Genomic DNA, 14759 nt, shown 5'->3' with positions numbered 1-14759 from the left:
AAATTTTTTCCTAGGGAAAGAATTTGGTTGTCCGTTTCTGTTGCTTCAGTATTTTCAGTGCTGTGGTGGAAAGTTACAGGTCTGGTTCAGGTAAGTGCGCGATTGAGTGCGGGTTAGGTTAGTTAGGGTTGGGGTGTGGGTTAGGTTATGTGTGCGATTGTGTGGACGTGAGGGTTAGGGCTGGTTAGGTGGGTTAGGGCACGGGTCTGGTAAGTGTGCGATTGTGTGGACATGAGGGTTAGGGCGGGTTAGGTGAGTTAGGGCGCGGGTGAGGTGAGTGTGCGATAGTGACGGACCTTTAGGGTTAGGGTTTGGGTTAAGGTAAGTGGATAGTTAGTGGTGTGTATAGTTTAGTGTAGGGTTAGGTGTAAGAGTTTAGGTGTATGTGTGGGCTTGCCATTTGTTTGGTTTGCTTGTGTTGTGTGTATGTGTTTTGGAACAGAGAATTGTTTCCTAAATTTGCTGTTCTGTATGTTCGATGTTTTCAGCTTTCGCTGAATAGGGGGCGATATTAGAACATTCGAAGTTTTGAAACTTCGATGTTTTAATATAGACCCAGTCGAGGGGAGTAGAAGATGGGGAAACAAATAAGCATTGACTGACTCTTCCTCTGGTTTCTTTAAGTGTTTTCCCCATATGTCATGCCAGTGTTTACAAGTTCAAAACTAGCAGTACACAAGGTGAACAATCTAAGCTGCGTGATAATGGGAGAAGAAATAGAATAGCTTAATTTTTCTAAAGTTGTAAGCCCTTTTATGTTTTGTGGACCTGGATGAAGAGGATGAAGATCTCTTTGAAAAGGAAGAGTGTAAATATATTTGGCAGCTAGTTGAGGGTAGCCTGAGAGGACACATCTACTTGATTGAAACAATCAGAAGGCAGGATGTGGCTGAATATACATGTTGAAAAATGCATGTCGAAGAGATTATCACTGAAAAGAACAAACACATTTTGTCTTCTTAACTGAGGGTTACTGCAGCGGTTCAAATGTAACTTCCTTAGTTAATCCTTTCAGTATGGGGTGCTTCTTAGTGTTAGAATACAGCCCACCTACACAGTTCAGAACTAAGGCAAAGTCCAAGGCAGTCCTTGTTCAAATAAGGCAATGCATCTAGGCAGTACAAACTGCTGCAAATGTGTGAAGCAAAACTGGATTCAGTTGCCTTTCCAACATAAACAAATTGATACTCGGTAATAGAGCATTTTCTACTGTATACATTTTGTACATTTTACATACTGCAAGATTTGCTACCACTTTTTTATGAAAAAGATTATTACATTTACTTTAGCTTAATGCAACTTCTTCACAATTAATGTTACACACCATGATTTCCCTTACTATGAGCATCTACCATTTATTCTGTGCATTATCAGGCAGAAATCACCATTTATGAACATCAGCTATATTATCTAAGGCAGTACATATCTCATGTAAACCCCATGTATAATTTTCCATGCACTTCCATTGATTAGTTCTCATGCTAAATGATCGCTCCAGATAGGAAGTAGCTGCATATTATTCTCACTGTAGCAGATAAAAAAAATTTATATTACACAGGTCATACATTAGTTAAAGGCAGTGAACAGCTTGCTTTTGAGGGATCTGAAATTTCCCCAAACATTCTTACACAATTTAGACTCCCAAGTCAGCTGTAGCTAAGTATTTAGCACATGTCTTCAGCTACTGGTAGAGACCGGTCCATATACGCTACAAAACAGAACTCTTCTCTGTATCTTCCATTCCTCCTCACGTGGTTGATCCTCCTCTCTCTTACCCACCCACTCCTCATTCATCCCCACATTTCATATCTTGCCCCACTTCTCCTCCCCTCCCCTCACTTGTATCTACTGTAATAGTTTAAAATGCATATTCTGCCCAACAGTGATATCATATTGTGACTATCATGTTATTTTTGTTTTGTAATTTCTTGTATCCCTAGTCTGAGTCTGAAAATAGTTCTTTTAGCATCAGTAATCTTTGGGATCGGTAATTGCTTATTTATGCTTTTATAATATCCATGTAGCTAAATGTGTAGAGTGACGGCTTCTTGTGCAGTAGGTCCAGGGTTTGCATACACAGAAGGAAAATTAGTATTTTGGGACTGCTGCATATCTGCAAGTCAAGCTCCACTCGAGTAACCCGCACAAGCAACCTCAACCTGGTCTGTGACATCAATAGGACATGTTGGCGTGACAGATTTGTGTCCCAGAGACTCCCCCTTTTGTGGAATAGACTCCCTCTGTATGTCAATCAGAGTACCTCATTAGCCCTTTTTAAGCGCAACCTTGATAACTGGATGGGAAACAGGAAATACACCCCTGAGATTCCACCTGTGGCCCTGCTGGACAGTGGCATAAGGGTGCTGACTTGTTGGAGCATGGGCTAAGTTCTTGTCTAGGCTTCTAAGGGCTTCAGGGCCAATAGCCTAGTAACTTCCTATGATCCCAGTCAACAAAATAATTTTACAAAATGCATTGCCTAAGTGTGTTTATTTCAGTCAAACTGTTTTATTATTCAGTTTTAAATGCTTGTGGGTGGTGATTTGTTTATTAGCTTAAAAGTATATACATTGAAATGGTGCATTAATAACTGCTTTTCAGGGAATTATTGCCAAGCTTTGGCTGCCATATAAATATTTAATGGTTGGCTTATTTTAGTAAACAATAATTGTGTTTTTATATACTGGTGTGATCATCACTCTACAAGCAAGCAACTATGTTTTTGTCTGTATTGGTGATGTATCATTAATCTCTCCAGAAAGTAGTATGTTTGTACAGTTTGTACTTTTGTATTTTCTCATTAGCATGTACTTCATCAAAAATGATTTTGGCCCTCCAGTGAAGAATACCTTGAAGAGAACTGGGTACAGCAGTTTGAACCTTACACCTGCATCTCAACATTCCCTGAATACTGGAATAAATTAGCTTATCTTCTGCCTGGTGTACAATGAATAGTTATTCTCAATAAACACTCTGCTGTCTCCTACAATTTAGTACTTTGTCCTTCTGTCACAGTTTTGTCAGAATCAATTCCTTCTGCTGGTATGATTGCATCTTTACTATTAAAGGTCTAGGTTGCTTTCTTATTGCTAGGTTTGGAGCATACACATGATGTACCCTTTCAACTAACAACTCCTGCTGTGGAATACCAGTCCAGTTGCTTATTTGTGCTTTCATAAAATTAATGCAGTCTGTTCCTTCCAGCTTCACTGGTATAGCTGAAAATCGCAGGTTTTCCCTACGTTCTCTGTCCTCTAATTCTCTTATTTATTTTTGAAACATCTCTTCCTGAGCAGTCTCATATTCAGCCAACTTTTTCTTCATTTCATCCTCTGATTTTTGCAGCTTTTATCACCTCATCTGAATATCAGTTTAAAGCGTCTTCCATTTTTCCAGCCTTTTGTTGTTTATGTTGATATACTCCATCAGTGTTTTGTTTATTTTAACTAGGTCTGTGTACAGTTGTCTTGTATCTTCCTGTAGGTTATTGGAACTCATGTCTGAAGGTTGCACTGTTTTTTTATGAACAGCTGTAGAACCTTCCCCAGTCAGTGTTTCTTCTTCACTTTTTGTAGCTGATTTTTTTACAGGTGCTTTGCATTTCTTTTTTCCTGACATCCAGGCAGTACACTTACTATCCAGTTACTGAAATTTACCTATAAACACAAAAGTCTACTGACCTTCTCTGTAGAGTTTCTGTTTTCACACTGGGAGAGCTGGAGTTAAGCTGTTACTCAATGTGCAGCCATTTTGGAATTCCCCCAAATTTGATAGAGGTTATCTAGAATAAGAAGGAAATGCCATGCATTTTATCAAGGATCCAGATTATATGTTGATATTATTTTAGGGTACGTTAATCCTGTTCTTTTAGAAGATTGCATTAGCTTATAATTTCTTTTCCTTTCCCCTTTGGGAAAGTAGAGTAAACCACATTCTTAGAGAGGGGCTTCTCTAATAAGAAGGGAAATTAAATGAATGCAGTAAAAGATTTCCTGAGAGTCATTGTCATTACTTATTTGCAAGGTGTGCAAGAGTACAGGACAGAACAAGATTTAAACTATGGTATCTTTGGTGGGTTCCTATCAGCATTTCGAATGTTGAAAACGCTGAATTTAATTTAATCGGACTGAAATGTTCGAAATCTCAGAAGAGCGAACTGGTGGAACATCAATTTCTTTCCCAGGGAAAAAAATCGGTGGGTCGTCATCAGAGTTTGCTATTTTCTCCACTGTGGTGCGGTCTCAGAGTTGGTATATTTAAGTAGGGGGGAGTGTGGAGGGCACAGCCCCCTACGTTGGGGCGCCCCCCACTTCTGTCAGTATTTAAAGTATTGAAAAATATTTTTTTGCACGGAACACCGATTTCTTTCCCTTGGAAAGAAATTGATGTTCCGTCAGTTCGCTCTTCTGAGATTTCGAACATTTCAGTTCAATTAAATTGCATTCGGCGTTTTCAGCATTCGAAATTCTGATATAGACCCATCTTTGGTTGTAAGACTGCCGGATATATTTATTTAATAAAATAATTCTTTGATTATAAAGAGGAAAGCATCCAGCTCATACAGGTAGGAGTCCTTGGTATACCTGAGTTGAGTGAAGAGTAATTTTGAAAAGTGTATGGTAACTTCTACGTCTGGTCATGGTAAGGAAAGTATGTGCATGTGTGTATTATTACGTATGCAAAAAGACCTGGTATATGGAGTTAAATACATAAAGTACATGTATTATTAATTTCTTTTTTTAATTAAACTGTCAGTTTCAAAGATTTACTACATCCATTTCAATGTCATTGTTTATAATTGACTTGTGTAGCTGTACCTGGATTTAAGATGCTGTTAGGCTGTTCAGAATTTAACTGGTAGACAAGTGGTGTTGAACTATATAAAAACAAATCAGGCTAATAAAAAGAAAACTGAGGATAGTGACCGTATTTAAGAGGTACGAAAATGGCAGCCATGTTGATAATAGTAATGTTATTACTGACGCTAACTCTAAGGTGGTAGGAGGTAATCAATTAATTATGTTGAAGGAGAGCAGGGCCGGCCTTAGCTGAAATAGCGCCCTAGGCGAAGTAGTGCTCCGGCGCCCCTTAAGCTCCACCCTCACCACACTCATGAAACACCCCTATTTGAGCCACACCTACTCATTCCCCAAAGCCACTGCAGTCATTTCCTTAAATTATTTAAATGCATAGGAAGAAAAAGATACCTTGTAATGTAGTTAAACTGCAGCTACCTTTGCATATGTATTTTCTACTTGAAATACCAGAGCCAGATCATGGTCAAATAGGGTTCTAGGAAGGGTAATAGACCACCACCCCAGAGCAGCCCCTCCTGCAGCAAACCCAAGCAGCAGCCCCCTCCTCAGCCATCCCAGTATTCCATTACTTGATTATCTCACCGGTTACTACGCATATATTCTGTTATTTGCTTCTACAAAGATTACAGATATTGAAATAGCACAAGCACAGATAGCCATTTGCTAAACAAACAATACAGTCTCACAATGAAAACAGACTTAGCATGAGCAGTAAACTTGTCTGCCCTTGAAACTCATATTCATTGAAATGGCACAACTCACTTTCATTAAAACAATGGCAAAACTCACTTGAAACAGCAGGAAAACTCACATCAAAAGTTATACAAGGCATAAACCAAAAACTTGAGATAAGATCATGTATATTTTGTGAACTTGGACAGTTGAGAATCAAGCCACTCACCAATCTCTTCCTTGTCTCTCACACATACTTACATATGCAGTCTCCCCTGACCAATGCATGCACACACCCATGCACACAATCTTCTAGCTCAAGAATACGTTTCTCACAATTTAAATTATATAAAGCAGTACTCCCATTGTTATGATCCACATATTCTTTTTCCTGTCCAAAAAGTGCTGCCAGGCAGCTATATCAAAATTGCATTTTATCAATCCCTACAAATGTAAACAATGTACCGGGGTGTACTTTCAGATATTTAAATAATAAGGTACTTTCTAAGCAACATCAAATGTCACAGATATTCATTCATTCTTAATTTCAAAGCTATTTACGTTTACCCAGTATTGAAAGTTTTACAATTAAAAATTAACAGATATACAACCCCTTCACTTGCACAAGTAATAGGATGTCATATATTAAATGTTTTAGTTGTGTTCACCATAGCAAAAACAGTTTTATTATTGTTGTTGTTGATAAATTTATGATTAAGGCAATGTCCATACATGTAGCATCTGACAGCATATCCCATAATCCTCTGTTGCTTATATTCTCCTACACCAGTCCTTTTACATTTTCCAAGAAATTGAGCTAAATGTTTTCCTTTTCTATAAGTAAGTCTGTACTTATCATATAATTTTGTACTCAGCATTCTGTCACCCAGTAATAAATGCCAACATCTTGCAATAACTTTTTTAAAGGTTTTATTTCCATATAAAGTCACAAATTGTAGAGCCTGATTAAAAAATCTGTCAGTATGATCACAATACTGTAGCAACTGGTGTCTGGGAAAGAAACTGAGATGATCTCTGGCTCTATTAATAGCATACTTATCATAATCCCTTTGCAAAAACAATGCAGCAGTCCTTTTGATAAGACATGGTTACCCAGATTTGAAAAACATGTGCAGCCGATGCACGATAATTAAGATCTGAGTATGTTTTTAGTCATATGTTTGTAAGGCAAGCAGTGGCCATTTAAAACAGATGTTTTGAAAACATTTTTGATATAATGCATGCAAGGATTCATCCAGGTCTTGGTGAGTACAATACCTAACAAATCAGTAGTAATATGTTTTAATTTAAAGGTGAACTTCATATCAGAACTGCTTTCACATGTAGTCAAAATGTGAAAAGATCTGCCCACCAAATTCTCAGCCTTATTTTGCATTGGTGAAAGTTCAGGGATGTTTACAGGATCCCCCTAGTGAGCATGACACTAAGCACATGTAACTTCCACCACCCTCTCGTACAGAGATGGTCAAGAGCTTTCATACCTGTGGGTTGTCAGACTAAATCAATGGCTCTTACGCCAGAGGTTCATATTGCGATCCTTTCTCAAGTAATATAGGTCTTAGCTTGTTACCTGTTTCCCACATATAGAAATTTGAAAGTATCATTGGTTTAAGCACTGAAACGGAAACGTCTCCATGAGACAGGTCAGGATAAAGGTCTGAAGTAGCAGAAAAGAACTGGGATAGTAAGGGGCTACCTCCCAGGTTGGGATACAGATAGAAAGCCATCAAACAGAATACAAAATAAGGTCAGTTGTAGACTCATCCTGAGGTAAGTATATATAAACAGAATTACACACGCATACAAACACTTACCTTCTTTTTAAAGCAAACTGCCACATGGACTTAACCCCCGACCCAACTTCACGGAACTGCTATCTTAAAATTTGCGCGCGACTGAAAATTGTATTTACTTACAAGCTGGCGTAAGCACGCATGATTCTCATCACAGGAGAAGACGCTAATAGGGCAATCGACCTGCTGCATCTGTAAAAGTGGGAGGCTCATCCCCATGGTTCCGGCCCTTGTATTTTTAATTGGTTTAGTTAGTGCATTCTTTCTTCCCGCCACTTGCTGCAGGCACTGGGAAGAAAGAATGCACTAATTAAACTAATTAAAATAAACAAATAAATAAGCCAAAATTGCGCCCTTTACAAGGCCGGCCTGTACGGCGCCCTAGGCGGTCGCCTAGTTCGCCTATGCCTAAGGCCGGCCGTGGGAGAGCTAACATTTAACTAATGCATTTCAGAATGCTTCCCTGATTCTGCCAAAGCCTGCACATGCTCAGTTTTAGCACTAGCAGCATCATTTTATGCAGATGTATGAAGGATCCTGGAGTGTGGAGACATAAGACATTTCCCAGGGAAGAACTGCCTACCTCACAGACAAGGTCAAAACAACCCCAAGAAGAAATGCCCATGCATTTAACTTGCAGTGCATGTAATAATCACTCTGTAGTTTTTTTGACATCATCAGATAGTGAATTTAGTAGCTGCTTTGTGTAAGGACATGTTTGGAAAAAACATAAATTATGATTTTTAGTTATAGGGAGTACTGAAATAACTTTTGGGAGTCTGGATGTGCTGGCCATCAGTACTGAGGCATGTAATGCCAAGCACATGTGGTAGCATTGTTACCAAGACTAAAGCTTGAAGTAAATGCAGATTAAAAATGCAAAACCTTGAAATAGCAGCTCAAGGGTAACAGAAGTAAAAGTCATTTACGCTATAGATTCAGTGCTAGAATTATTTAGGGGGAAAAAGAATATCAGTAGTTTGGAAATATTAAGTTACAGTTGTAGTGAATGAAAATGATGCTACTGCACACAAATTTGGTTAAAAAAAGATGCTAGTCATGTTCATTTTAAATAAATAAAAATACATCTGGACTTTCACCGTTCCATGGAGTTATGGAGTTTGTCTTGATTTTCATGGCTTTGGGAGTTATTTCTATGTAGCGTGATCAGTTGAGATTTTGTTCTTTGATTATTCCATATTAGGTATTGATACTAAATGTTTTTAATTGTCCCTCAGTCTGTTGGAGCATACTTTACAATGTGGTAGTGATGATAAAATTGCACTGAATCAGTGCAGGTATTTTTTAATTGTTGGTAATTAAGCTGCAGCTAAGTCTAAAGTCTAGCAATAAAACTGCTCTGCCAATAGATGTCAGCAGAGCTTTAGGCAGAACTTCAAAATGGTCTTCTGTTATGTGTTGGAAAGATTGCCCTGAAGTTAATAGAAATTGCCCATTCTAGACCCATGTCTCTGACCACTAGCTCAATGCTGAGGTTTGAATATGCTGCCCATCGGTCTGCATGACTGAGCAATAGACTGCGGTTGTTATCAGAGAGACCCCTTTTCAAGACCCACCTCAAATCACACTGGCTCTGCCCTTGCTCTACTCCTGACTGACTCGTTTTGTACTTCCTCATCTTTTTACCTCTTTTCCCATTACCTCTATTTGCACTGTACACACCCATCATCTTGGACAGGTATTACTTCTCCTTCTCTCACACTGCCTTGTCTCCATCTAGCTTGTATCACTGCTCCCATCACCAATTTTTCCCCTAGACTCTCTTCAGCTTGTGACTTCCTCTTTCTTATGTTTTACCTCCTATTACCTCTACTTACTTTGCTTATGTTTACCTCCTATTAGCTCTACTTACTTTGCACTACCTAATGCCTTGCACAGGTATTATTTAGTTTTTTTTTTTGTTTTTTTTTTTGATAGGTCAAGTCCAAGTCCAGATGCTATAAAAATGCACTTCTGTATTTAAATATTGCTGTTGTTGCTGTGTGTTTTTGATTTGCTAATTGCTGCTCTGTTGTTTTGTTTATGCTAATTAGTTGATAACTCCTGCTTAGTAGTTTAGTTATCCTTTTGTATATTTTTTTCGTAGTGTGTTACCTTAGACTGTTACAGTGGAGCTTTTCTCCTCGGGCCTCTACTGAAAATGGGCGTGTATCCAGTTAGACTAGCCCGGTCAACAAATGTAAAATAAAAATAATAATAAAAATAAATGTACTTTTTGAGGTGGGCAGTGGTAAGCTGTACTGCAGCCCTTTCTAAGTCATTGTATTGGCTTGCGCAGGTGTAACAAGTTAATACAGAGAGTCAAGTGAGTAGATGAAGCAAAAGGCCTACATGTGACATCAGCATATTTTTCACGGGTCCCTATCACTTTATCGAACACACTACTTATAGAACACCTCTTCGTCGAACTCTATTAAGTGAAATCTTATTCCATTAAACGATTGTTTCAGCAAAGTTTTTCCAAGGCAAAAAACAGTGGGTCATCATTGGGGTTTTGCCCTTTTCCCCACTGTAATACAGTCTCGGAATTGGTATATTTATTTAGCGGGATGTGGGGGGTGCAGCCCCCCCCACCAGGGTGGGTTTTAAATAGTGCTGTTTTTGTTGCAGTCGTTCAGTTAGCCAACTGTTTTTCCCCTGGGAAAAACTTCGCTGAAACAATTGTTTGACGGAATAAGATTTCACTTAATAGAGTTCAACAAAGAGGTGTTCGTTGCGAGTTTGTTAAAGTTATATAGACCCATTTTTCACACCCTTAACATGTACATGCTTCGTATGGTACACTGACAGATGTCACTGCTAGCTACCACAATTGAAAAAAAAATGATTATATCATAATTGCTGCACAGATGTAGGGAGTTGTGAATTTAATTGGATAAACATACAGCTGGGATAGAGAAGTTTGTAGCAGAAAAGCCTACAACTTTTATTAGACAGCCACTGAAGTTGTATAAACCACAAAACATACATTTTGAATGCATCACAAAGCTAGGAATTGCACGCATTAAAAGCACTTTTCTTGTTTAATTGTTAATATTCGTTGTGTTTTTCCTTTCATATCTTTCTTTGCTGTGCTTTTTTTAGTTGATTGTCACCACTAAAATGACAGTCTTACATCAGAAGAAACATATGAATGTAAATGCCCAGTTAAAATACTTTCTTCTTTATTGTTGTATTATTTTTTCTTGTTTTACTGATCCATTTGTGCCAAAACCATTGCATTTCTTAGAAAGCATTAAAAAAGGTTGCTGTCTTGTTCCACATAGTTCTTATCTTTTGTTCACCCTGTTTTCGACTGACTCCATTACTGAAACACCTCAAGCAGCCTACCACAGTATTGTAGAAACGTTTGGATGTAAAGCACAGTTTTGTTCTATAAATCTTTTTTCTGAATAGCTAGTAATGCATTGTGTGGCATGCGTCTTTATTGCTACCGAATGCATATATGCAGATGTTTTCTTTAGGCTGTTTGTAGTAATTTTCTCCGAGTATTCTTCAGTAAATTGTTTCTGGTACTAGGTTGTACCTCTTGTAATCATATTTGTAAACTGCTAATGCATTCTCAGACCTTGCTTGTATTTCTTGTAAATCCTGTATGTAAACTGTTTCTTTTTAATGCATTCACTGAGCTTTTCTTCCCGGGCCTCCACTAAAAATGGGCCATGTTGACCCAGTAGACTTCCCCGGTAATCAAACTGGAAATAAATAAATACATGTGTCTTATGTTGCCTATCACATTTTCTTGTGCTTCATTTCAGCAAATCACAGTTGACCTTTGTAAGGAACATCTAGAGTAACTGTTGTTAGTTTCTTAACATCTAGGAATTGCTTTTTATTGTTTCAGTACCACTTTTCATTTAGTACAAGTACACTTGTATAATTAAAATTTTTCTTTAAACATTCTTAGCTGTACTGCTAAGCGACAACACATACTGATAAGAAGTATAAAGTTGAGCAGTGTAGAACTGATTTGAACTTTGTGATTTAATGTTATGTCTGATCAATAATCTGCTATCCTCAGTGTTATATATGTTTGTAAGTATACATACCCGTTAGCCCTAGTGTAAACTGCCTTCTACAACAAATACCAGATTCAGCAATTTGCAACTTAAGAGAACATTTACTAGCTTGGATATAAGATAATATGTGGAGGTGTGAACAAAGTAAAATCAGACAGCAGAATTGTGTTTTAGTATCTATTTTCCAATGTAATTTCCATTGTACATAAAACACTTGCATGATTTTCCTCCTTAACTTTATACATGTACACACACACGTTTAAGTATATATACTAATATGTGTGCATATGTTTTACAGATACATTTTTGTATGTGTGTGTTAGTGTATATGTAAGTGTATATCACAAAGACATAAATGTATGTATATACACACTCACACTGATACAGATATGGACACACACACACACACACACACACACACACACACACATGTATGTATATAATGTATCTGCCATGGATGTAAAACTCGTCTGTCTCATTCTCCTCACACCCCTATGCAGGCTGCTGTTTTCCCAATAAAACATTCCCTCTTGGGCATTACAAGTTTATTTATAGAATTCAAATAAAAGTTAGTACATTTTTTTCTTGATCGTCTTACATCTAATGGAAACGCATACTCTACTGAAAGTACAGGTCTTTTAATGCACCTCAATTACTTCTAATATAACATTTTCTTTTGTCTTTCATTTTATCCACTTTAGGAATTCCGATTAAAACTGGCAGATTTAACAAGGCTGAGAATGAAAAATTGCGGGAAAATGTTGCTTTTTTTCTACAAGCCTCAAGCATTGACACAGCTGAAAAGCTTTTCTATACAGCTCGCTTTCCAGAAGAACAACATTTTATAAGGAGGGTGAAAAAATATTGCCATTTCTATGAGATAATTGGTGAGTGTTTATTGCTGACATTAAGAGTAACAGTTTACTGTGGTTATCTATTAATGTGAACAAAAAAAAAAGAAACCTGATGTGACAAACATATTGCCTCTGGACTTTGAGTTGTCAGGGCATTTTCATTGCAGAGCTATGCTGTAGCCGTCACGTGTATTTGGACAGTTTTTCACAGCTGTGCACAGGGATATGCTTCTTGCTTCATCAGTAATTCCTCTCCCCCCTTCCTAACATGGGAAGAACACATACAAGGAAGAAGTGGACCCTTCTGTTTTCAATTCTTTCCCACAACTCTTATGGATGGTGCTGAATTTTTGAAGCTTTGTTTACTTGGTATCACTGGCAAGTAAGAATATTTTGAGCATTAAAAAACTGAAAATAAATAAACAAGCAGAGCAATATGTGTAGTTCCAGCCTCATCAACACAAGTGTTGAGGAAAAAATAAAAAAGAGAAAAACTAGTAGTCTTAAAACTTCGTTGATAAGCTCAGTCACAATAATTTCCAAAAATCATGAAAGCCAGGTAGTGTTCCAAAGCAAAAAGCCTTTATTCATCACAGACAAGCTATCGGGTATTAATAAAAGCATAACATGCATATAAAAGATTGCTTTTAACTAAAATCGCTTTCGGCTGACTAATGCAATAAAGCTTTCAGCAGGTCTGTGATAAGAACTAAAATCATATACATAGGTAGATAAGTAAAAAGAGCTAACCAGAAAGATATAAGAAAAAAACACACACAGCTATCTATTTGTAAACATTATCTATTTAGAACACTGTAAATATATATCTGTGCAGTAATATCTAATAAGCACCCATCCATAGTGCATAAAAACTAAGTTATTTACAACTCGGAGAAAATGTCAATGCTTTGCAGTTGAGAGAAAAAAACTTCTGTCGTGAAAGTTTTCATGTTTATAACCCCAAAAACACATATTTATACAATGAAAACTAGTAGAAAAAGAAACACAAAAAATACAGAGAGTAGTGGGTGAAGTGAACTAATAATGTATAAAAGTGTGCACGAGCGTCCACCTGTATGGTAACTGGGGGAATTATACCAATACTATATGGTAATAACGGCATGAAAAAATGCGTGTGTTTAAACTACAGTAGTTTAAGCTGCCAGCTTAATTCTTTTTTCTCCAAAACACCACTAACATCCCCTTCAAGCTCATCCATCTCCACACAGTCCAGAATGATAAATCTAAAACCAGAATATCTAGGGTCTTCTATTAAGTGTTTGGATAAGGCATTCCAATTGCATTTACGTCTCATGTCAGAAAGATGACCTGAAATCCTCCTTTTCAGTTTATTCATAGTCTTACCTACATAAAATGCAGGGCACTCATTACACATGGCCCTATGTACAACTTTTCCAATATTTACAGTTACCACCTGCTAAAGATTTCACCATCTTTCTAAGACAGGGGCACTGAAATGAGTCGCACTCCAAGTACTCACAGAAAGTGCAGTTAGGTGGCCCACAGAATTTAGTGCTCATGTTAGCCTGGTGTTTCTTAGTTTTCTTTTCCACAAAGCTATGTATGCTTCTGCTCTTTTATATACAATAGTAGTATGACCCAAAACCGCTACAAGCTGCTGACTGTCAGTGAGGCTGGCCTAGTTCTTTTTAATAACGCCTTTAATTGTATTGAAATCACAGGTGCAAGTTAAAATGCAACTGTCCTTACTTTTCTCTTCTTTTGGGTTAGGGTGGCGGCCCGGTGGCCTCACTGCATAATTCTACCAAAAGGCCTTTTCCACATAGGGTCATTGTTAGTTTTAGAGTCTGTAATGCCATCCAGACCAACCAGTGACATCCAGTACCCCTCGGACCACACAGATGGACATAATAAAACACTGGAATCCTATCCAGCCACAATACAACCTCCAGGGCTCATATCACCAGAGCCCAGTACACATGAACAGGAATTATTACAACTACAACCAGAGGTACAGCCCGCTGAGGTTCCAGAGAGAGGAAGCCAACTACCGTCTCCACCCACAGAGAGAGGACCAGAACAACTGGAGGAGTAAGCAGTGAACAGGGATGAGAGAGTTGAGGTACCTGGGAAACAACAACGTCTTCCCATTACAGCCACGAGCCTGCAGATGGAATTAGCCCCCAGGATCTGGAATCATTCAAAGAAACCACTGACAGCAAAGTGCTTAACAGAGGACTTACATTCATACCTCACAAAAGGACAAATGAGACATGGGTTCATGAGTTTTTACCAGGCTATCGGCCACAAGGGCCTTTTTAAGCCTAGCCATGCATCCCAAATCTCTGACAAATTCTGATACCTTTGATAAGTGTAAGCAGGGGCTTGGGAGATGAAACATTTACAGGTTACCTGTGTTCATTAGACACAGAGGTGCCAAACAAGGGATGAATTTCCTGTTCCATCCAGCTGTCCAAGTTGCACTTGAATTGGGTTAGGGAGGAACTCTGCTTCACAGGCAGGGCAGATAGCCTAGTATGAACCTATGAACCTATATCACTTCTGTGTCACTGTTGGACA

The 14759-nt window shown here is 38.1% G+C and overlaps 1 protein-coding gene across 1 annotated transcript in view; it reads left to right on the top strand.

Moving 5' to 3' along the window:
* TTF1 (transcription termination factor 1) overlaps positions 1-14759 on the top strand; it is a 280172-nt gene that overhangs the window by 141046 nt on the left and 124367 nt on the right. The window contains exon 4 of the mRNA XM_044058464.1: positions 12045-12230. Within this exon, the coding sequence (XP_043914399.1) occupies positions 12045-12230 (186 nt within the window). The remainder of the gene's footprint in view (positions 1-12044; positions 12231-14759) is intronic.

The sequence above is a fragment of the Protopterus annectens genome, chromosome 16.part0 (assembly GCF_019279795.1).
Source record: "Protopterus annectens isolate FY-2018-M chromosome 16.part0, PAN1.0, whole genome shotgun sequence".
Lineage (NCBI taxonomy): Eukaryota > Metazoa > Chordata > Ceratodontiformes > Protopteridae > Protopterus > Protopterus annectens.
This window is presented reverse-complemented; position numbering and strand designations above follow the sequence as displayed.